Source organism: Vicia villosa, linkage group LG2, assembly GCF_029867415.1.
Source record: "Vicia villosa cultivar HV-30 ecotype Madison, WI linkage group LG2, Vvil1.0, whole genome shotgun sequence".
Taxonomy (NCBI): Eukaryota; Viridiplantae; Streptophyta; class Magnoliopsida; order Fabales; family Fabaceae; genus Vicia; species Vicia villosa.
This window is the reverse complement of record NC_081181.1, coordinates 150,377,197-150,402,269: the sequence shown is the minus strand read 5'-3', so window position 1 is coordinate 150,402,269 and position 25,073 is coordinate 150,377,197. Positions and strand designations below refer to the sequence as shown.

General features: G+C 32.2%; 3 protein-coding genes and 1 pseudogene across 5 annotated transcripts; 2 read left to right on the top strand and 2 right to left on the bottom strand.

The window, feature by feature from the left end:
* Nucleotides 1–3,364: 3,364 nt before the first annotated feature.
* On the top strand, nt 3,365–6,467 carry LOC131647041 (uncharacterized). 3 transcript variants are annotated; one of them, XR_009297712.1, is made up of 5 exons: nt 3,365–3,722; nt 4,188–4,249; nt 4,344–4,440; nt 4,708–5,319; nt 5,996–6,467. XR_009297712.1 is itself a non-coding variant. In XM_058916958.1 (3 exons), exons 1-3 carry the CDS (start codon nt 3,395–3,397, stop codon nt 4,362–4,364), a joined length of 411 nt encoding a protein of 136 aa, XP_058772941.1. In that variant the 5' UTR covers nt 3,365–3,394; the 3' UTR covers nt 4,365–4,668. The 3 variants fall into 3 exon arrangements, 1 of the variants encoding a protein (XP_058772941.1); XR_009297711.1 differs by having other exon boundaries at nt 4,708–6,467; XM_058916958.1 differs by lacking the exons at nt 4,708–5,319; nt 5,996–6,467 and having other exon boundaries at nt 4,344–4,668.
* Nucleotides 6,468–11,224: 4,757 nt separating this feature from the next.
* Nucleotides 11,225–11,942, top strand: LOC131647040 (citrate-binding protein-like; annotated as a pseudogene).
* Nucleotides 11,943–12,203: 261 nt separating this feature from the next.
* LOC131647039 (probable xyloglucan galactosyltransferase GT20) lies at nt 12,204–13,817 on the bottom strand. The gene has a single exon (XM_058916957.1). It carries the CDS (start codon nt 13,815–13,817, stop codon nt 12,204–12,206), a length of 1,614 nt encoding a protein of 537 aa, XP_058772940.1.
* A 791-nt stretch (nt 13,818–14,608) lies between these two features.
* LOC131647038 (multiple C2 domain and transmembrane region protein 7-like) lies at nt 14,609–18,008 on the bottom strand. The gene is made up of 2 exons (XM_058916956.1): nt 15,296–18,008; nt 14,609–15,207 (listed from the first exon to the last, which is right to left on the bottom strand). Exons 1-2 carry the CDS (start codon nt 17,890–17,892, stop codon nt 14,787–14,789), a joined length of 3,018 nt encoding a protein of 1,005 aa, XP_058772939.1. The 5' UTR covers nt 17,893–18,008; the 3' UTR covers nt 14,609–14,786.
* Between the last annotated feature and the right edge of the window lie 7,065 nt (nt 18,009–25,073).

The following is a 25,073-nucleotide window of genomic DNA, read 5'->3' as shown; positions in this document are numbered from 1 at the left end:
TAGAGGTTATTCTAAACATTTCAAAATTATAATCACTTACAGTTTTAAAATCTTGCAAGCGTAAATGCATCCAATCATAACGAGCTTTTTGGTAGAATAACCAATTTTCGATGAACATATCTCTCTTTTAAATTTTTCCACAAAGTATACGGATCAGTTACGGTAAGACATTCATTTTTAAGGTCCTCAAGAAGATGACGACGAAGGAATATCATGGCTTTTGTCTTTTGTTGATCAGATGATGTATTTCTTTCTTTAATAGCATACATCAGCCTTTTGTATTTAGATGGATTTCAGCATCTAGAACCCAAGGCAAATAATTCTTTTCCGAGATGTCAAGAACCCCGAAGTCAAATTTTGCAAGATTTGTCATACTTAATTCTATCATAATTCTGGTACGGGACGCACATTTGTTTTAGATGTATATTTTTTAACAGAAAAATGTCTGGTACCCGTTAAAAAATAATAGGCTTAATTGCAACTTTGATCCCCCTATTTAGTATTTTTCTTGATTTTGGTCCTCCTATTTTAAAAACCACTATTTTAATCCCTTTTTTAAGTTTTCAGGTGAATTTGGTCCCCATTCAATTTCTGACTTATTTTTAATGATGTGGCGCTAGTTTACTGACGTGTCAATGCTAAATCATTTTAAAATTAATCTAATTTTTTAATAATATTTTCTTAATAACAATAATAATAATAACAACTTAATAATATATTAATAAAATCATTTATATTCTTTTTTTTCTTAACCAAACACAAACAAACCTATGACTCTAACAAGAAAATTAACGTGCAAATTTATCTTCCCCTTTCTTCTCTCCACAGTCAACCTTGATGAAAAAATCCAACAACATCAAATCTCCAAATTAGAAAACCTGCAAATTCAACTCTAGATTTTCTTCATTCCTCAAGCATAAACCATTGAAAAGAACCATTCCAAATCTATATACTCGTATCATCTTCGGAAAAGGCGAAAATAATCAAATACCAAATTGATTTTCAAATTTAGGGTTTCAATTTCAATTTAAAACTGAATGAAATTGTTGAAGTTCTGGAGAAAACAAAATCCAGAGAAACCCAGATTTTCTTCATTTGCATTTTCTTTCTCTGATACATTGTTTTCTTGCCTATTAACAAAAGTGGGTTTCCATGGATGAAAATACCATAGTCAAATTAAAACCAACCCATGAAATCTAAATTTTTAGGTTTGTTTTGTTTTAGATGAAATTAGAAATAATGTAATTTCTCTTCTAATACTTACCTCGAAACATAACTTGGATTTGCCATACCGATCGAATCAGAAAACGAATCGCAAAAAGAAGGGTTGTATTGTATGCTTGTGTTCTTCGTGGTGATGGATTGTATTAGTTAGGGTTCATGGTGGGTGATGGGTTGTATCGTGTTGATGATTGTATGTATGCCTGTGTTTTTCAGAAAACCTATCCCTATTGTTTTCTCAATAATGTTGGTAAAATATTTGTTAAATTATTTTGTTAATTTTAATTTACTATTTAAATTAATTGATAAAATATAATCATATTAATAATATTTTAATATTTAATGGATTAAAATGATGTGGAATAAATATTACATGCCAGCTCAACAAAAAAATGCGTCATGTCACTGAAAATAAGCACCAAATTGAATGGGGGACCAAAATTCTCTTGAAAACTTAAAAAAAGGGACTAAAATAGTGGTTTTTAAAATGAGGGGACCAAAATCAAGAAAAGTGTTAAATAGAGGGACCAAAGTTGCATCTAGAACCCAAGGCAAATAATTCTTTTCCGAGATGTCAAGAACCCCGAAGTCAAATTTTGCAAGATTTGTCATACTTAATTCTATCATAATTCTGGTACGGGACGCACATTTGTTTTAGATGTATATTTTTTAACAGAAAAATGTCTGGTACCCGTTAAAAAATAATAATTGAATGTATATATAGAAAAATGCCTGGTACCCGTAAAAAAAAAAAATTGAATGTATAGAAAAATGTCTGGTACCCATGAAAAAATAATAATTGAATGTACAGGAAAATGTCTGGTACTTGTAAAAAAAATAATTAAATATATAGAAAAATATCTGGTACTCGTAAAAACATTTAGATCAATAAGATTTTTTAATACAAAATATAATTTTGTTATAAAATATGTGAATAATAGAATAAAAAAATGTAATAAAATAATAGAAGCAAAAAAAATCATGAATGGAAAAAATTAAAGAGAAATCTTATTAATATATAAAAAATTAATATTTGAAAATAAGAATAAAAGATATGAAGATATATTAATTCATTAAGAGTAGAGGAAGATATATTGAAAAATGTCTGGTACCCGTGAAAAAATAATAATTGAATGTATAGAAAAGTTTTCGGTACCCGTAAAAAAATTGAATGTATAAAAAAATGTCTGGTACCCGTAAAAAACACTCAGATCAGTAAGATTTTTTAATACAAAATATAATTTTGTTATAAAATATGTGAATAATAGAAGCTAAAAAAATGTAATAAAAAATAGAAGTTAAAAAAAATTATGAATGAAAAAAGTATGAGAAAAATTAAAGAGAAATCTTATTAATATAAAAAAGAAAATAATATTTGAAATAAGAATAAAAGATAGGAAGATATATTAATTCATTATGAGTAGAGGAAGGTATATTGAAAAATGTCTGGTACCCGTAAAAAAATAATAATTGAATGTATAAAAAAAAATTTGGTATTTGTAAAAAAAATTAAATGTATAAAAAAATGTCTGGTACCCGTAAAAACACTTAGATTAATAAGATTTTTTAATGTAAAATATAATTTTTTTATAAAATTTGTGAATAATAGAAGCTAAAAAAATATAATAAAAAATATAAGCTAAAAAAAATTATGAATGAAAAAAGTATGAGAAAAATTAAAGAGAAATCTTATTAATATAATAAAGAAAATGATATTTGAAAATAAGAATAAAAGATAGGAAGATATATTAATTCATTAGGAGTAGAGGAATATTATTTAAATTTGAAATTTATGAAGAAAGAGAAAATTGAAAGAAAAAAAATTTAATAATATATTATACATGTATAGATGAATGAGTTGACAATGTATAGTAAAAGTTGGTATATGCATTGATAATGTGAAGATTGATTTGATTGATACAAAAATTTATTTTATTAATATATTTATTTGAGAATCAATACTATACTAAGAAAACTAAAGCCTCAGTTAATTACATTCTAATCCAAAAAAAATCAAAGGATTAATCAATATTTAGGGATAACTTCGTCATTACATATATTTTAATACTACTAATTTATTTTAATCATATTAATCATTATGGTTACTTGCAATTAATAACTTTTCACGCTGACCAAAGAAATACCTACTACTATTCCCCTATTCAAAATAAAAATGTCGTTTCCAAGGGTGCTCCCCCATCACGCTTGCGCCCATGCAAATTCCTGTAGCCGGCAAAAATTGATTTCGTGTATTGGGAGTACTGCAATGCATCATCTACATATAAACCCTCACACAATCAGAATCTCTCATCTAGCATATTGCTCAACCATTCCAAAACATGTTGCAAAACTCCCATTCACCTTAATCGTGAAAAAAAAATTTCAATTTCCTGGTAGAATGTCTCGCAAAACAGATTTCGTATGCGATATAGATGATTCCAAAGAAATCTGGCGTCTTGCTGTTCGTAACAATGACCTGTGGAGCGTCGTCAATAGCAAAGGTGTCGCACACCTTCGAACCCTTCTTCTTTTGTCTTACGATTATGATTTTGTCTTAACCCACTATGGCAGCGACAAGACGCGATTTTGAATTCTGTTCGTTATTTCGCGACTCTTTGGATTATAGATCTAACCCATAACCACACTAATCTTCGTCTCCGATTCTATGATATTTTAGAAATTCATCTTTCATTTCAATCTCTCTTTCACTATTTCTCACTCTAAGTTCACAGTTGGAACTAAGATTTATTCTTAAACGTTGAAAAGAGTTTACGGGAAAGAGTTTATGAGAATAGATCTTGAATTAGTAGTTAATATTTTTATATTTATTTTCATCATTTATGTTGTTATAATTTCATATTTGTTGTTCTGTGAATCTTTAAATGGTGTTATGTGAATCTTTGTCGTTGCTGTTGCGCTGTGATTTATGATTGAAGGGTTTGTTTTTTTTCTTATTCTTATTTTAGGGTTTATGTTAGGAAGCAAGATGCAGAGCAATGGATGGAAGATTACTGTTAATGAATCTAAGGTTTACCATAAGTTATGTAATAAGTTAATATTACGATTGATTAAATAATGTGCTTTTAGCAGCTGCTGATATGTTCTTTTTTTGTTGATTGTAGCTAGAGATTCATCTTTTGTGAACATCTGCGCTGGATCTGTGTTGGGGCAATGCATTTCCGGCGGCGACTTTTCATGATGTGTTATATCAATTTCCATGTGGGTATTGAATAAAACTTTATTTCTTATTGGGATTTAAGGGTTTTTTCATGTTATTTGATTCATGTTTTATCTTTATTTTAAAAGATTTCTTATATTTTAATGTAGCGTTTTCTGATTTTTATATAGTTCAACTTTTGTTGGTAGTGTTGGGTTGCATTAATTGGTATATGGTGCATTAAACTGAATATATTTGTTCTTTCCAGGAATATTTCATACAAATTGATGGCACATTTAACAAAATTGACCATGATAATAATAATGCAGGTCTGCTGTGTCATGAGTGCACTTCTGCCTCCTTGCGGTTAGCGTATCATGAACTGATCGCCGCATATGATTCAGTTTGGCTCAAGTGGTAGTTTTATATCTGTTGGAATTTCGAATCGATCAAACTCATGCAGGTGTGAGTCTGTAGCATAGTTTTGTTCTGCACGGGTAAGTTTTTTTTCCGAATCTGTTACTGCAACAGTGTTGTTTGGCTACATTGTTGTTTCCAAATCTGTTACTACAACAGTTTTTTAAATTATTCTATATATTTTAATGTCAATTTTTATTTATTACTTAAATCACATTGCAAAGGTATTCCATGCTCAAATCACTACACGTATACTTGATGTTATTTGATAATTCTTCCATAACTACATCCTTGCTCTTTCAACATCCCCTTCAACTTCATAACCTAAAGACAACACAATAGAACTAACAGTAAGTTTTTTCTTCTTTATTTATTCTATTGAATTCAGTAAAATGAGACAGGGTTATGTAACTAACCGTGAGTTTTCTGAGTATGATAAAATTGATATGAGAATTCTTCCTTGATTCCAAATCAGACAACAACTATTTCAAATCAGACTTGGTCACTCTACTAAGATTGAAGAGGTAATTTTGTGTTAATACATGTGTTGAATGCCAACAAATTCAAGGATATAATAAATAATAATGCTTATTATCTTCTTGCGAATGAGATCATTGATCGTCATTGCTTCAATAAATTTCTAATCTATTGATCGTCGGAACTTATCTTCTTGCGAATGAGATCATTGATCGTCATTGCTTCAATAAATTTCTAATCTATTGATCGTCGGAACTTTTTGTACATGTAAGACAATTCCATACATTTGATATATCTCATAATATTTCCTCTACAGATTATGTATAAGTGCCTTTGGTAAGTTGATTGACGATTTCATTCGGACTGAATAGAGGTCGTATGATTTTTTATCGAAAAATGCAGTGCTTTTAATTTTTCCTTTCACCTTGCTTTCAATCCAACATTAGAGTGTGTTTCACCTATTCTACCTCTTTAGTTGAACATTTTCAATCAAATTATTGGTACATCTTAAAATTTCATTTTTATTTGAGTTATCCTTTGGACAGTGTTTCAGTCCAAGCTTAACTCAGCCTAACCATAGTCAGTTTTATATTTTTGAGAAATAATAGTAATTATAATTGCATGTATATATGATAATTGCATGTATATAAGGATTATGTGTCCGTTCTGTGTATATCTGCACCGGATTGAAAGTCGCCTGCTACTGGTTTTGGCTTCGGACAGGTATTTGGTATATCTGCGTAATTGGATTTGAATTTGGAGTTGCTGTACAAAAGCTTGGGGCTAGAGGATTTAAAGTTGAGCTAAAGCTAAAATTCTGTTTCTGGGGATTTAGGCGCTGTGCGAGTTCAAATAGGTTATGTTGACTTATTTTTCTGGTGTGTTAGGTGTTTTGCCCGCATATAATCTCAGATTTCTCTTGCATCGGTGTGGTCAGACGGCATTTTTTGATCTGTTTAAAATTTCAGGAATCAATTAGGGTATTTCTGCTAAGAATTTTTTTTTATTAATCTGTTAGAATGATTGATTGTAAAGAGGGTTGTCTGAAATTGATGTGCTTGAGTTTTGTCAATGTAATGGGGTTGGAAGTTTGGCGTAGTCTGTATGTATTTAAACTTAATGTGACAGAATTAATTATATGAGAAATAAAGAGGCTGAATCAATTTTTAGAATGGATATTTTATAATCTTTGAACCACTTTATATTTTGTATTTATTGTGATATAAGTAAATGATAGAGAATTTAATTTTTAAAATATTCTGAGTAAACATTTAGATAGATGTTCAGATTTCACTATATAGGCTATAATTTGGTTTGTGAATTGTGACTTAGCTGGCTGCCCAATTGAATAATAATTATAAAATTTGTTTTAATAGTTAATAATGGATGATGATATCAAATATTTTCATTACTTTTTTGGTTATAGAACATTTCTTTCTACTATTGTAGGGTAGCTAATAAATATCAATTAATTTGATTAATTTTATGGAATTCAATTTTATTCATTATCATAATAATTATTATAATTTGGTAGTAAATAAATAGTTTTAATAAATGATTTTCAAAATTCTTGGTTTTAAAAATAAAATACTATGGTTCTAAAAATAAATTACTATTTAAGATTATTGTAGCTTTTAAAATGAAATTGATGTTTTTTTTTTTTTGGACTTATAGTTTTAGTGTATAAAATGTCAAACATGTAATATAATAGAATTTATCAACTATATTAAATAATTATTTTAATTTAAATTATGATTTAATAATATTATATGATATAATTGAAATATATGTTTTAATCTTTCAAATATTTTTTCTTTTTAATTTGCGTATCTTTTATATATATTTATTAACCATCGTTATATATTTATTTATTATTTATAAATTAAATTCATTCTCACAATCGTTATGATTATTTTTAAAACATATCATTAACATGATCATAAAATCATATAATATCAATAGAATCCATAAATTTACAATTCAGAAAAACTTAAAAATTATAGGCATGTCCGACGTGCCGAACCTATTTTTCTAACGGGCCGACAAAATATTTACTTAAATTGAACAAATATTATATATCATATGTTGTAACGGGCCGACAAAATATAGGTTTTTTAATCCATATATTAATTTTTTTGAATTTTTTGAAATATTTAACTCAATTTGTTTATAATTAAAAATCAAATTTTTTTAAACAACTAACTTATAAAATAAAATACAAGAATATGAAATCAAAGTGAAATTTTTTTAAACACTTTAAAATTAATGTTATGTTTCTATGACATTCAGAATTTCAAATATTATATTTTTTTAACCATCAAAGCACTATATTTATTTAATATTTCTGACAATATTGTGCGATCTGTACGAATACACGTGTAGATGACTAATTAATTATTTTATTTATTTTTAAACTAAACTATACATTTTTTTACGGGTCGAGATTACTTAATTTATATATCTTTTATATACTTTCTTAACCATCACTATACTATATTTATTTATTATTTATAATGATATTGCGTGATCCGTATAAATGCATGGGTAAATGACTACTTAATTATATATATTTTATATACTTTTATTAATCATATATTATATTTATTTATTATTCATAATTACATTTGCGCGACCCGTGCGAACGCACGGGTAGATGACTGCTTAATTATTTCATTTATTTATTTTTTCATTTATTTTTTCTACTAAAGTATATATTTCTAACTAAATTAAATTAATATTTATATAACAATTATAATTTAAAATTTTTTTCTTTTTAATTTGTGTATCTTTTGTATATATTTATTAACCATATTTATATATTTATTTATTATTTATAAATTAAATTCATTCTCACAATAATTATGATTATTTTTAAAACATATCATTAATATTAATTAATATATGATCATAAAATCATATAATATCAATAGAATCCATAAATTTACAATTCAGAAAAACTTAAAAATTATAGGCATGTCCGACGTGCCGAACCTATTTTTCTAACGGGCCGACAAAATATTTACTTAAATTGAACAAATATTATATATCATATGTTGTAACGGGCCGACAAAATATAGGTTTTTTAATCCATATATTAATTTTTTTGAATTTTTTGAAATATTTAACTCAATTTGTTTATAATTAAAAATCAAATTTTTTTAAACAACTAACTTATAAAATAAAGGCATAATTGCAACTTTGGTCCCCCTATTTTGTCTTTTTCTCGATTTTAGTCCCCCCATTTTTAAAACCACGATTTTGGTCCCCTTTTTGAGTTTTCTAATGAAAAAGAGACAGGAATAGGGACTAATTTTGCAGAAAAAAACAAAATAGAGGGACGAAAATTGCACAGAAAACTTAAAAAAGGGACTAAAATAGTGATTTTTAAAATAGAGGGATCAAAATCAAGAAAAAGACAAAATAGGAGGATTAAAGTTGCAATTAAGCCTAAAATAAAATACAAGAATATGAAATCAAAGTGAAATTTTTTTAAACACTTTAAGATTAATGTTATGTTTCTATGACATTCAGAATTTCAAATATTATATTTTTTTAACCATCAAAGCACTATATTTATTTAATATTTCTGACAATATTGTGCGACCTGTACGAATACACGTGTAGATGACTAATTAATTATTTTATTTATTTTTAAATTAAACTATACATTTTTTTACGGGTCGAGATTACTTAATTTATATATCTTTTATATACTTTCTTAACCATTACTATACTATATTTATTTATTATTTATAATGATATTGCGTGATCCGTATAAATGCATGGGTAGATGACTACTTAATTATATATATTTTATATACTTTTATTAATCATATATTATATTTATTTATTATTCATAATTACATTTGCGCGACCCGTGCGAACGCACGGATAGATGACTGCTTAATTATTTCATTTATTTTTTCTACTAAAGTATATATTTCTAACTAAATTAAATTAATATTTATATAACAATTATAATTTCAAATATTTTTTCTTTTTAATTTGCGTATCTTTTATATATATTTATTAACCATCGTTATATATTTATTTATTATTTATAAATTATATTCATTCTCACAATCATTATGATTATTTTTAAAACATATCATTAATATTTAATTAATATATGATCATAAAATCATATAATATCAATAGAATCCATAAATTTACAATTCAGAAAAACTTAAAAATTATAGGCATGTCCGACGTGCCGAACCTATTTTTCTAACGGGCCGACAAAATATTTACTTAAATTGAACAAATATTATATATCATATGTTGTAACGGGCCGAAAAAATATAGGTTTTTTAATCCATATATTAATTTTTTTTGAATTTTTTGAAATATTTAACTCAATTTGTTTATAATTAAAAATCAAATTATTTTAAACAACTAACTTATAAAATAAAATAGAAGAATATGAAATCAAAGTAAAATTTTTTTAAACACTTTAAAATTAATGTTATGTTTCTATGACATTCACAATTTCAAATATTATATTTTTTTAACCATCAAAGCACTATATTTATTTAATATTTCTGACAATATTGTGCGACCTGTACGAATACACGTGTAGATGACTAATTAATTATTTTATTTATTTTTAAATTAAACTATACATTTTTTTACGGGTCGAGATTACTTAATTTATATATCTTTTATATACTTTCTTAACCATCACTATACTATATTTATTTATTATTTATAATGATATTGCGTGATCCGTATAAATGCATGGGTAAATGACTACTTAATTATATATATTTTATATACTTTTATTAATCATATATTATATTTATTTATTATTCATAATTACATTTGCGCGACCCGTGCGAACGCACGGGTAGATGACTGCTTAATTATTTCATTTATTTTTTCTACTAAAGTATATATTTCTAAATAAATTAAATTAATATTTATATAACAATTATAATTTCAAATTTTTTTCTTTTTAATTTGTGTATCTTTTGTATATATTTATTAACTATCTTTATATATTTATTTATTATTTATATCGACTTTGCGTGACCCGTGCGAACGCACGGGTCCTTTACTAGTTAGAAACAAAGAAGAAAATGTAAGAAAGAAAGGGAAGTTGGATGGAGAAACCATCCATGTGGCACAATAGAAGAGCAATAGGGGCATTTTGGTATTTGGCACAACATATAATTTTTTTATATTATAGATATCTTTGAGGCTAAGAGAAATAGAGAGAAACCACACTAAAAGAAGCTAACAAATTTAAAATTAACTTTTCCATTCATTTCATTGATAATTTATTACATTCAAAAAACACATATTTATAACATTGCAGTCCATTAATTAATCACTATCTAGATCCTTCTAAATAGTAGTGACTCATCTTATTAATCTTAATGGACTTATGAAACTTAGTCCTAAATCATTCATTACACTCTTTTTCACCCACTCTCCGTTCTTCAATCGTTAACCTCAATATCTTCTTTAATCCTCGTGTCAAAGGCCTCTCCTATCACCATGTTCTTGTATGAAATCGGCTTTAAGATGGAATGTGCTTCCCTTGAACTTCCATGTTTACCTTCGGTAACATCTTCAACTTCTTTATCTTTCACTTTCTTAGTGCTTCGGAGCTTTAAATCTTTTTCTTTAATGTCAAGGTTTGCAATGGCAAACCCTGACAATGGCAAACTCATTCACTCACTCTCCAATAACTCCCAAATCTTTTAAATTTTAAGGGCCTCATTTTAAAAAACAAAATCAAAATATACATTAATATGGTTGAGTTCTACACGACTTATAGGAACCAACAGAATAACAACAATCAAAAGAGGACCATGAAGGGAGTGAAAGGGAGAGTCGCCAATAACCTTGCAGAACAGTTTCTAGACCACTTAAACATTCTTAGAAAAATGTATTATGTATATATACTCCTAAAACAATGTCAATGTTACCAATTATGCAACTGAAACAATGACAATGTTACCAATTCTTCACCTAATCTTTTTTCCATTAATCATCCATCAAACAACCTCATTTTCCTCAGCTGCTATTGATCCCACACAAGGCTTCACCCATGTTTCATTAGATAACACAAACTTTGTTATTCAAAAGCCTTACCATGTTCCGGTAAACCAACGTTAAAACTTCACAATTGGTGTGCACCAATTTTAGATACTTCCCACAGACAAGCCTTTCATGAATGGAAGCAATACAAAGCCACAAACCGAGATTCGTATCAGTGTAAGCGTGCATTTGGTTCTACGGTAACAAAAATTTATCTTACATGACATTATATCTTAAGTTTTCACTTTGCACTTGCAGAAACAGGAGTGTACATCTGATATATGGCAATTTGAAGGGTATGGTTATGTTCCAAGTGGCACAACCGGTGTGTAATATGCAAGTATTTGGCGGAAGATCTTCTGTGACAACGATACAACTTAGGATTTACGATGGTTCATTAACTTACTACAATTCTCCTCATATTCTGTCTCAGAATATCTATAACAGGTGGTTCAAGATGAACACGGTTCATGACGTGGATGCTAATGTTAAGGTTTATATCGATGGAGTTCTCAAGCGCAATAGAGCTGGTACTCACTACTTCAAGTTTGGGGTTTATGTACAAAATGATCATTCCAACCGCATGGAATCTCGTTGGAAGGATATCAAACATTTTAAAAAATAAAGTACGATTTTTCTCTTTAATTATAGTACTAAAATTGATTAAGTCAAGAGAAAAGGTCGAGTCACATCGGAACCATACACTAGTTTTACATTGACATCAAATGAGAGGCCTTATATATGGCAATGTTATGAATTCTTATTAGATTTCGGTGTAACACTATTTTGAAGGTTGCTTGCTACTCAAGAAAGCTTTTCATACATGATAATGAATTTAGATTGATAAAAAAAAAAATAGTAATCATTCAAAAATGAAACAAACTAACTAGTCCTTGAATTTGCTAACCCTATGAAGCAGATTATTGATAGTAATTGCAAATGCATCCTGAAACCTTTCAAGCTCAGCATTATGATCACCATATACTAATCCAGGCAATAGTTCATACACAATATACCTCCTCATGTTTTCCCTCTCTCTCAAAGAAATATTTCCAAGCTTCTCCACCACATTCACATTCTTTTCTCTCACCTCTTTTTTGTCCAAAAACACAGAATACTTATCATAATCCTCTGGCAAATGCCAAGGATATTGATAATAAGCTGTGAAAGGATCGAAAATAACCGGAATACAACCCGATATAAGTGAATCGAAAACCGATTTTCTCGTTGGACTATCTCCCGGTGGCTGCAAGCAAAACTCAGACTCCACAAAAAGTTCTATAATTGATTCTGGCTCATTACATTTAACAGAACTACAATTCAAAAACTCGCATTTACCGTCACTTTTCGAACTACATTGGTCGATTAATATCGACCTTATGTGGTCATCCGCATCATTCCGCGCCGCACCAGCAAAACTCACAAGATTCTTCCGATTTGATCTTATGATTTTCAGCTGCCAGTCGATTATATCATTGTCCGATTTCGGATGAAAATAAGTCGGATGAGGAATTCCGATATCGTTCAAATGCCACGGTTGGCGTTCGATCAATAACTTAATCGGATTCTGCATATTTTCAAGCTCTAACAATCTAGTTCCCCAAGGAGAATCACTAGTCCTTCTAAAATCCCAAGAAATTTTCCCTAACACAAAAACATGATCCTTACCTAAATTCCTTTTCCATGTAACTTGTCTCTCAAGCCACTTCAATAACTCCAAACCCAAACCATCTTTCACATCATTCGAAACATTCTTGAAGTGCCATCTCAACACATCAAGTCCACCATAGAATGGAACATAGAATAGCTTTGCATCATTCTCATTATAAACCCTGCAAGGATGTTTCAAAACCTTTGAATGAAAAATTAGTTCAAGTGAGTATTGATGAGTTTTATACCAACCTTTACCGAGTTTTGATATCGGTTCACCAAACCCTTCATTACTTACGTATCTGCAAAAATTCTGCCATGGAACCATGTCATTGCATTGACCAACCAAATCCTTATTAAACTTAGATGGTAAATCATACACATAGATTCCTTTACCATCCTCACAACTTGCATTGTTTTTATTATCTGATCTCCACGACCGGTGAACCTTCAAGTGTTCTTCAATGATCTTAACCGCATTTGCAACCTTCTCATTATACGGAGTACTAATCGGAAACTTCTCAACTTCAACTTTCTCAGTAGTAATAATGGAAGAAGTACTATTACTAATATTGTTATCATTTATGGAAATATTTGGGATTTGGAAGGAGGGATTAGTATGAGTGGCTGCAGAAAGACAATAGAAGCTATTATTGAGCTTTCTTGTGGAAAAACAAACATGAATGATGTTTCCTGTTATAACAGTGGAGAATGAAGACCATATGTAAATAAAGATTAAAAGAAAGATTAAACCAGAAATTTTAGTTAAGAAGCTGGATAGAATTGAAAAACCAGAACAAGATTGTTTTCTTGATAATTTGGATCTTTTTCTGGATAATGACACTGCCATTTTTGTGATGAGAATTTGTGTTAGGAATTAGGATTCTTTGTGGTTTATCTAGTAGAGAAAAAAATGAATCATTATTTTCTCACCAAATACTTATCATGCAAGCACGAATTAAGTGATTATAACTTTGAGGAATAAAAAATAATATTATTATATAGTTTGTATATTGTAACGTGCTACCATATATATGCTTACTAATGTAATGTAGTTGTTGACGCTCATGATGCAATTAATTTTCATATTTTCAATGAAGGTACATTCAAATGTTTTGATTATTTTTTTCAAAGGTCAACATTATTGTTAGCACTTTTTCATCTTCTAAATCAACCATGTTTATATTTTCAATCTTTAAAAGTGGAGATTTTCAAGATAATTTGAGTAATAATGCAGTAATGGATTCTCGAAATAAGCTAGATTAATCTCCTTTTACATGAAATGATAAAAACAATACTAGACTTGATATGAAGTTCCTAAAAACTATGCTCAATTTATGGTTTCATTTTATGTGAATCCTTGTGATACTCGCCACTTTGTTTACCAGAGAAGATTACTTTATTATTTGATAGTATGTTACAGCACAATCTAATTTATGTATGTGTGGAGGTCCAATCTGCAGCTTAGTAGTTTAACTTGTTCTGGATTGGGCCTGGGTCCATCAAAACTAGAAAGGCGCTCGTGGCCTTCTATACGCAACTGTCCGATCAGTCACACTAGATCCACATTGTGTGGCGCGCTCTTTTACTTCTAGACTTCTAGTGTACAATGGCAACAAGTCAAGAAAATTTTATGCAGTGATAAGTGATTTGATAGTAAGAAACCCACATACAAATGCTTGAACATAATACTAGAAACTATATTTGTTTATTAGTATTACATAATGGAAACACAATAAGGCCATGTAAAAAAGATAACAAAAGAAAAGCTTGTTTGAAACACTAGACTACACTGTAATACAAAAGGGAAGCAAGAATTCTACAACATACTATCAGTTCTAGCTGGAAGGCGACGGAAGAAGTTGATCGGTGCAGACGGAAGCCTGTTTCTAAATCGCGGATGCCTCATGAAATAGAACCCTGCTAAACCAGCCACCACTTGAAAAGGAGTAACATATAAAACCAAAGCAGATAACAAACAGAAAGTAATGAACAAAGAAGTAGCGCGCGGATCTCTCCAGCTCAACATTGCATGAATCCTCTCACCCTGGCTAGCCAAATCCCCTACAACTGATTGTATTCTACCAGCCACACTCCTCAATCGATCATACCGCATTCTCACAACATCAGGGTTTTTGCTTGTTGGAAAAGTATCAAACTCCTCATCCATTTCATCTGGATGTACTGCATCAGCCTGCGAGATTCTTGTGTTCATGTGAGGAGGGTACCTCGCTCGATACCTGATATTACAGATAAAGTTAGTTAATAGTTAGTTAGGTTAGTTATCCATATTCATTATTATCGTTAAATGAGATATTTTAGTAATACCTGAAGTTCCATACACCTATCAAGAACAGGTAGAGAAAAAGTGTAGGCAAAATCAACTCCGGGAAGCAAACCAACATGAGAAAAAGCACATGAACAAGGACTGTCGTAATAGGATTTAACCACATGCAGATATCACCTAACCATTTTCCAACTGCAAACACGCCAGAAAAAACTGTCATAAGGCGAAAGAAATTCGCCTTGCTACGACGCATGCTCCATAGGTGTGAGTCAACATCTGACATGTATTCCACCACTTCCTTACGAAGCGGTGGCTCTGCTCTCCCGAGCCGTGCTGCCACTATGTTTACTGCTTGATGACGTAGCATATCGAGTTGCATGACAGCGAAAGGCCTAACGTAGTGCATCTTCGGGAGAAGTGGTTTTGAGTATAGGTAAAGCATGTTTGCGAAAGAAGTGCATGAGAATCTTATTGCCAAGTGAAGTTCACCCATTTTCTTAACACCAGTTGGGTGAAGTACTAGCAATGGATATGAGTGTGTGTAAATTCTTCCTGTTTCAAGAGTTGATATTCGAATTCTCACCTTCCCGATTTTCAAGTCTTTGTTGTGACCCTTTTCACCACTGATTTGGGAATTGTCAAAGACACCTACTGTGAGGACTGTTGCAGGATCAAAAACCTCCCAAGTATATTGCTCGTTGTATTTAGGCGAAAGATTATCGACAAGTGTCCTTGTTCTGACCCATTTGTGACCATATTTTGCTACACAGTATGTATCAGAAGTTCCTCTACCATCCCTTGTTTTCATAGGATGGAGTCCTATAGCATTCAGCACTCCAAGTTCCAAAACACCAATTGGTGGCCTCCATAACTGTTTTGCAGTCGGACGAAGATCGCTGCTGTAATGAGTTGATTCATCAAGAACATGATATCCTCCATCTAGACATAGACGGAGCTGGATTCTACTCGCAAACTTTTCTTTCTTCAGCTGATCGACATCCACAATAACAGGCTTTTCAAGGTTGAACCATCTAGAATGAATGATTCTATCATCCGCGCGCCTCTCCACTGCGTTCAATGGTATGAAAACCCTCCCAATGATCTCATCTTTTCCCGGACCAACTCGATCTTCAACCGAAATTATCACATGATCATCAAAAGGCTCAGCAGCAACAAACAAAAGATCTTCATTCCAATGTGGATTTAGAGTTCTAGCAGGAACTGTCTTTGTTTTCAGCACCTGGTTTCCTATCTGCACTTTGACATATGCATCCGGAAAACGATTTTTCTCCGTTGGAATCAAGTCCTGTGCTTCTACAACATTGACACGAACATACCACAACCTTGGAGCATGATAGACTTTTGAACGTATCGCTGTCGTGGTAGCAGGCGTGCTGTCGACTGGGCAAGCTGCATCCGAATGCCATGCATCAGAAAAGGCCTCATCTGCTTGAGTACCAATCCAAACAGCTAGCATCAACTCACCTTTAACTTTCTCCCCTTTCTTATCGTCGAGACGGTACCACTCGGGTGCCAAAGGACTGTCTGGTGGAACTCTCAAAGGAACCTCATTGATGTCAAATCTCACAATGCCTACAAAATCATCTTTGATGAGATCCTTGTCCTTGATAACAACTTCTAGCACAGATGCTTGCATCCTTTCCTTCGAAAACGCGAACACCTGATGCCACTCAGGACTCTGATTCTTATCAAAATGTCTGGTAATACCTCTATAATTGCCAATTCTCACCTCAACAAACGGATCAAGACTCCCGGTAACATCCATAGAAGGAAGCTCGCGAGCCTTAACGACCCTGACATACAGAAAATACATCCTTTCCACGAGATCATATGTACTCGAGGTTTTGTCTTTATGAACAACTCGGCCGCCAACAACCCTTCCCCCACCGAGAAACGGGCTTGTTTCTTTAAGGGCAAAATCGACTGGTTGTAACGATGAAACTGAATGCATATGCACTAGCTTCACAGGCTGTGGCTGATCAGATTTCATTTCATCAGCTTCATACTTTGTTACATAGTGAGTATCCGCATAGCCGGTGGACTGTTGTTGATGCCGATGATGATTTGCATTAGGCAGGTGATGAAATGAGTGTCTCGAGGACTCAACCTTGTCGCGAGACAAACCATTCATCGTTGCATTCATAGGTCCACCAACCTCAGCATGATCATTCGTCTGCATAGACTCGCCAGAAGGACTCGGAATCGAGGATTTTATGGTTGGATTATCAGTAATATAAATTTTAAGGCCAATCTCTCCTCTTACACGCGAAAAAACCCCGCGCTTTTCCAACGGATAATGCAAAACAACAGCATCAGCTAGAGGGACAAAAGAAGTCCCGGTAAGACTAACCTTGCCAAGAAAGGAACTTGAGTTAGTAGCTTTGGAATGGCAATGGACATAAGCTTCAAGAGTGAGATAATGCAGATTGGAAGGATCAGATATGTTGAAGTAGAAGCTCTCGTTCCAAACAGGATTAAGATCCTTTTCTTTAATGGTCGTTCGAAACTTTTGGCCGTCGAAGTAAAGTTCCACAAAGGCATTAGAAGAACCTTCTCCATCTTTAGGAAGCAGATTGTGAGCACCAACCACATCTACTCCTAACTTTAAGTTGATCATATTTGAATATGGTACAAAGCTGGTTGAAGAGTAGTGTAACAGGTTTAAGAAAAACTGTGAATGGATATATGGTTTTCAGTTTTCAGTCACATGAACACAAAAAGAGGTCAGCATTAACTTAGCTCTACATGTGATGTGTAGTACAAGTATATGTTTATGTAGAAGCACGCATTTACAGAAAAATATAAAGAAGCATGCATGTGAGTGGCAGGCACTGATGCTTTTTCAGCTTCAAGTTAGTGATCCATTAAATACGGTACATGCACATGAGCTTCACTTCTCTAAGTCTAACTCGTACTCTGACAATGATACAGTGCGGGTGACTTCATCTTTAATACATGCAACCTGCATTACATATCAACTCCATTCATTTACATCAAACACAATACAAAATACATAATCTTTATCTAGATATCAGGAGAGAGAAATGAATAATACTATCTCCTCTTTAAATATAATATATATTTTTAACATATTACCACCGACCAATTAAATACTACTAGTACGATTCAATGTAAAGTCATTGTTTAATTTTATTTTATTTTAAAATAAATTAAAATCTTTACATAATTTACACTAAAAGTGTATGAATATCCAATTTAAATTCATGATTTAACTTTTTATAAAATTGTCATCTTTCTTGTAAAATTTTTTTAAGGAAATGTTAACGAGTGTCATAGAGATATTTTTTAAGGGTTTAAAAAGATTTTTTTTTTTAGAAATACGTATATTTAATACATTAAAAATTGAAATAATTAACTTTTTTAAATAATATTTTCAAAACGTATGAAATAAAACGGTTATTACATGTAGGTGAGAATAAAAGGAAGATTTATCAACCATCATATTAAAACAGACGGTTGTGATTAAAAACTCACTTAAACTACTCTCGTGACATCATCTTTCAAAACGTATGGACCCTGAGTATATGATAAGGAACGAAAAAAAGTATATATATATATATATATATATATATATATATATATATATATATATATATATATATATATATATATATATATATTGATTTGAATCAACAAGTATGTGACTCGAATCAAGAATTTTTTGCATACATGACTCAAATCACGCAGGGTTTTTACTCGAATTATGAAATCTTTCATTCCCCAAAAGTTGATTCGAGAAACATGATTCGAATCATGAAAATGTTTGATTTGAAATATGAACGTGCTTAGGAATTTTAAACTTTGATTCTAGAAACGCTATTCAAATAATGAACATACTTGATTTGAACCATAATTGGTTTGATCCGTATCATGAGCTGGTTTTATACGAATCATTAGCGAGTTGTTTGTTTTAAAGTCAGTTATGAAACTTTGATTCGAATAATGGTTGAGTGTGAAAGAAATCACATGGCTCGAATCATAACTTGAATCAGACAAAAAAATATGACTTTCTTATTTACTTGATTCAATTCATTCTCTCACTAGATTCAATTCATTCATAAGTCTCTGACTCGAATCAAATGGTCATTATACAATTATTTTTGTGTCTAATCTCTCAAATTCTCTATTCGTCAAGAAAAGCAACAAATGCTAGAAGCACGCCAATCTGCATCACACACTAGCTAAAATTTTCCATTATGTCACATTGGCTTCATGATTCTACCAATGTGGCTATTTTTGGGCCATTTCCCATAGGCGCATGACCAACTAAATTTTTTATCATTAGAGTAGAATATTTCATAACATGGATAGAAGCCGAAGTCATCTCCAAGATCAATACAAAAAGGGTTTGTCGCTTCTATTGACAACAACTCGCGTGGAGGTTTGGCTTGCTAGGATTTATCATTTTAGAAAATAATACTCACTTTGCCAACTCTCTTGTGGTCAATTTTTGACACGGCCTTGGAGTGAAGACAAAGTTTATTTCAACTGTCCATCCATAGACAAATAGACAGGTTGAGTTATGGAACAAAGTAATATTAGGGGAGATAAAGAAAAAATTGGATGAAGCCAAAGAACTCTAGGCTGAACAGATTCACGAAGTATTATGGTCATATCATACCACCCTCATTCAAACACCAAAGAGACTCCATTCACAATGGTATACTGACGCCATGTTGCCTATTGAAATCGACACACGTGACAACGTTCTCAATTCAATGAAGAAGAGAACGAGACAGGGCTTAGGTGTGTAGTTGACCTGGTTGATGAAACTTGAGACATCGCCTACATCAAGGAGTTAGCCGCCAAGCAAAGGGCGACATAAGATACAACTCATATATGGTCCCGAGGAAAATACAGGAAGGAGACCTCATACTTAGACAAGTTGTCGTGGCCTCCCAACAGGGAAAGCTACGACCCAACTAGCAAGGTCCATACCACATATGTCAAGAACTACTTCATGGAGCTTACAAGCTCGAAAAGCTGAACGAGCGACTCATCCTAAGAACATGGAACTCAGTTAACCTGAGATATTATTACAATTAGCTATTTTAATGTTTTTTCTGGTTTTAAGGAGAAATGAGATTGGCCAACAAATTTACAAATCCCATTAAAAAGTGATTGGAAGATCCTTGTCATCCTCAAGAGATAATCTAAATGTTGGAATTCCATTGGAAGATTCTTGTCGCCCTCAGAGGCAATCTGGATGTTGGACTTCTATTGGAAGAACCTTGCCTTGCTGCCCTTAGGGACAATATAAATATTTGACTTCCATGAGAAAATCTGTGCGTAACAAGGAACAATACCTTAACTTTAAATTTCACCCGAGAGACTCAACCTAAAGTCTCGCATGAGGAACTCCACTTAGAACTTCGCAGAGGGGTAAGAGACTAAATCACTACGCCCTTTATAAGGTCTCGTACTTGAGAGACTGCGTACTGGTATATTTGCAAAGACTACGCAAGAGGCGACACAATATTCACTAAGGGCAAACGAATAATGTCCACCGCGTAAATTAGGGCCCATAGTCTTCCTTTGTTTTCAATGTTCGCACATTTATCATAACAAGTGCCCCTCATATGAAACGACCACCCTTTGGCTAGGTTACTTGTCCACTTGCGAAAACGTGGGGAGCGACCTATCCACACTCAGTAACAACATGAGGGGCAACAAAAAATGAGGGACACGTTCTCCAGAAGAATAAGAGAATAACCACCCATTCTCCACGCTCTTGAGATATAAGAGTGTTGTTACTTGGAGCCTAAGAGTGTTGTTACAGAGTTTTTCACCATCACGTTGGGTCAACATGAGGGGGTGCATCCATATTGGGTCAAACACTCGCCTAAAGGTCAGAGATCCGCTCCAACAAGTGAAAGAGATACCTCATATTCATGCAAAACCTTAAGGTAATGAGTGTATGGGTCTTCTCACTTATAAAGCGATCAACCTCCATTTTCCAAGCAATGTGAGACTTACACAACTCACACTTGTTTCTCAACAATCTCCCCCTCAAGTGTGAGTATATCCATTATGATCATTTCTCAAGCAGAAGCTATTTCATCCACATACTTATACCTCCGTTGACAGACACCCTTACCACATCACAAACACTTCAACGAGACACATCGCCTGACCACCATCATGTCATATAAGGTGTTAGTCTCTTACTCGAACCATGCCCTGATATCACTGATGGGAATCATGAGGGGAAACATCCACATTGAATCAAACACTCACCTAAATGTCAAAGACCCACTCAAACAAGTGAGAGAGACACCACATATTCACTTAAAATCTCAAGGCAATAGGTATATGGTCGTCTCACTTATAAAGTGCTAAACCTTAATTTTTTTAAACAACGTGAGACTTACACAACTCACAACTCACACTTGTTTCTCAACAAATTTCTTCCCGAATTTGCTCTAATACCAGAACAAGCATAAACTCAAGCAACCTTACACATTTAAACACATTTAAGAGTTGTCCTTTATTATACTTTTAACATTATCCTCAAAATAGTTTTTTGTTTGACAATTTAGTTCATAATATTAAAAAAGAGACACTAGGGATTTGTTGGAATTTGTTTTATTGGATGCATTGCCAGACACTAAATTTGATCACTTCCTCTCAACCATAACTCAAATCTTTATTTCTTACGTTGTGGGAGTGTAGAAACTTTTTTAAAATTCTTTCTCCATTATTGAAATCCATTAACTTATATGGTGATGACACTTTTTTTTAGACCTAGTTAACCATAAGTTTCAAATATTCAACTACATAAAAACTTAAACATCTGAACATTATGATTAATTCATTGCTTTCTCGATATGAATATAAAATAATAATGACTCTACGTGTATGGAGATAAAAATGATATCGCCCTTAAATTGCAAGTATGGGGTTAGCATCATTCACCAGGACAAAAGTATGGTGTTATCAATTTGAGTTATATAGTAAACATCATGGACATGGGTTCCATTGACTTTGTAGTTTTTCCCATATTTTAGTTTCTGGCAACAACATGGAAGGCATGCCTCTTAAATGTATGAAAGGCTTAAATACACTTTCTTTTTCAGACTGCTGCAAATGCAGTTAAGGCGTCCTCTAAGTCCATGTTCGATTGGTGTCTCAGTTTTCACATATGTTTGTGCTTGATTGGTTGGAGACATGAAGTAATTTAATAAGCCACGTGATTCAATTTAAGATTTTGTTTTTAAATCAAGAAAAAAAAAGTTATTTATTATTGAATATGTCCAAAAGGGCTTGAGAAACAATAGGATTGAGTTTGGAAACTCTTATTTGATTTTTGACTCGAATGACTTCTGAATTTGTCTATGGGCTTGATTATTCAGATCCCTTCTAATGAATCTAATAGTATTTTTCTCAAAACTATTTAGGGTTTTTCTATGTGGTTCATTTGATACCTAATGTGAAACTTATCTTTGACTATTTTGTCGTCGTCTTCCTTTTTACTAACTCTCTTCACTATCGTTTTAGAATCTATTTTGATTGGCTTATTCTTCATCGGTAAGAAATTTTTTATACCCTGTCATATCCCAAAATTTGCCCACCACATCTTTACTCAAACTCAGAAGCTCAAGACTTGACTGACTGTACACTCTCCTAAACAACAACCCTCAAACTAGGGTTTTGATCTCTGCAAAAACAAAATCAAGTTACAAGACCTCAAATGGAACCCTTGGTCTCTCATATGCCCCAAAGGATCCTCATGCCAAATTGCAAGCTCTGATTCATAAGATTATTCAGTCAAAAGTTCAAATGGTCAACAATTGACTGATTTGACCTAAAAGTCAACTGTGGTCAAAGTACAGTCAAAACTCCCGATTTTTTGTCAACATCCTTATCTTGAAGTATCATTCACCATTTGATCAAGAATTGATCATGGTTCATCAAAGAAAGATCAAAAATCAACAATTTCAAAAGTTTCTAAATTAGGGTTTTCAAGGTAAAAGTCAACCGAACTTTGACCAGCCATAACTTCCACATGGAACACCAAAAAATTTCCATCCAAAGCTCAATTTGAAGGAAATTGAATTCTCTACAACTTTGTCTCTCACAAGCCAAGTCTTAAAATGTTTCATTTAAGAGATATGAACCAAAACATTATAGGTCATTTTCAAAAGTCAACCAAAAGTCATCTTTTTCAAAAGAGCATACAAGGAGCATGGAAAATTGTTTTGACATGAGACAAAAAGCATTGGTTAGAGGACTCTTCAAGGTCTCCAAAAAGTCCTAGAACTCTCCCATACCTTAGAAATTGAGGGAGATATGCCTTGTCAAAGTTGGTCGATTTTAAGAGAAAAAATGTGAAGTAAATGGCTCCAAAATGAATCTTTTTGCAAAGGAGCCCAATCTTTCTTGGCCCAATCTCCATCCTCATCATATGTAGAGTCCAAGATCCAATTTCTACAAATTTATTTGATTTATTATGGATTTTTATTCATTTAAAAAGTGATAAAAATCAAATAAATCAAGGAAAAAAAATCAAAGATTTGATTAGAGAAAGTATTTTAATTAAATTAAATCAACAATCAAACAATATATTTGATCTAATTTCATGGAGATTGAGATTGGAAAGAGAAGGAGCAAATTGGCCAATATTGGAAAGTTTTCATGCAAGATCCAATCAAATTTTTTCCCAATCAATGAATGGCTTTCTCTACAAAATTTTTACCCTAATATGCTCCTCTATATATATGCAAATTATGCTGCAAGAGAGGGGACGAAAATTGGAGATTGGGCAAGAGCATTAGGGTTCCAAGGTTTCTAAAAACACAAAAACTAGGGCACAATAAATTTGGTGGTACATCATTCCTTGGTCGATTTGAAGCATTCATATATCTCCTTGAAGGTACCAGGAATTGATCCATATCATTACTCAAGCTCAAGAAGTCCCATAACGCATCAACTAACTCGATCCGGTTTGCTAAATTTCTTCGAATCTAATCTTCCATTTAAGCATGATTTAATTCATTCCAATGGCCCAGATTTATTTGTGTGATTGTTTAGAACAACTTTGATGCATCACATGTGAGTTTTCACGTAGGAATTAGTATGTGCCATGGTTAAGGCTTAGCAGCGTCGAAGCTTCGTACCACGTTGTCCAGAACGTTTCAGCCAAAAATAACACTTCCATCGTGTTCGCAGCCCTTGAATTAGTAGATCTGGTTGGTTTCTTTTCTGTTTTCCGATCGTTTTGCAGGTTTCGTGATGAAGACCCGCCGGAGATGGTGACCGGAACGATGCAGCGCCGGTGGCTCTGGTTTTAGTGATTAGGATGACTTGCTGCGTGGCGCTTTCAAGCTCTATTATTGGCTGGTCAAAAATCCTCACTATCTCTCTGTGCCCGATTGGTTCATACGCATACAAACTGGGCCTACTCTGACTCAGTTTGAATTGATTTATTTAATAATTTGTTTTACTTATTTATTAAATGTTGACCGATTCTATGACAAGTCTTGTGTGCAGTTTAGTTGGCAAAAGAGGGCAACCGTTATACTATACAACCTGGGTTCGATCCCCCAGGGATGCAACGTTTTTTTCACTTATTATTTGGTTCCAGATCCAGCGCGTCTCACTCACAGGTGTCCACCGTACGCCCTCAAATATCAACCATTTGATCGTCACATAATCTGATCCAACGCATGTGGATACGCAGTCTCACTATGGAGCCTCACAGATCATCCACACTGAATCATTGCGCCCAGCTAAGTTCTTCAACCTTTTTATTTTATTTTTTTATCACATAACTTTCTT

Excerpts from the sequence above, each read along its gene's own strand:
- LOC131647041 (XM_058916958.1), top strand. The coding sequence starts at position 3,395 with ATGTCGTTTCCAAGGGTGCTCCCCCATCACGCTTGCGCCCATGCAAAT. Across the intron at positions 3,723-4,187 it reads GAGCGTCGTCAATAGCAAAG|GGTTTATGTTAGGAAGCAAG; the intron begins GTGTCGCACACC and ends TTCTTATTTTAG. Across the intron at positions 4,250-4,343 it reads TTACTGTTAATGAATCTAAG|CTAGAGATTCATCTTTTGTG; the intron begins GTTTACCATAAG and ends TGTTGATTGTAG.
- LOC131647039 (XM_058916957.1), bottom strand. The coding sequence starts at position 13,817 with ATGGCAGTGTCATTATCCAGAAAAAGATCCAAATTATCAAGAAAACAA.
- LOC131647038 (XM_058916956.1), bottom strand. The coding sequence starts at position 17,892 with ATGATCAACTTAAAGTTAGGAGTAGATGTGGTTGGTGCTCACAATCTG. Across the intron at positions 15,208-15,295 it reads ATAGGTGTATGGAACTTCAG|GTATCGAGCGAGGTACCCTC; the intron begins GTATTACTAAAA and ends CTGTAATATCAG.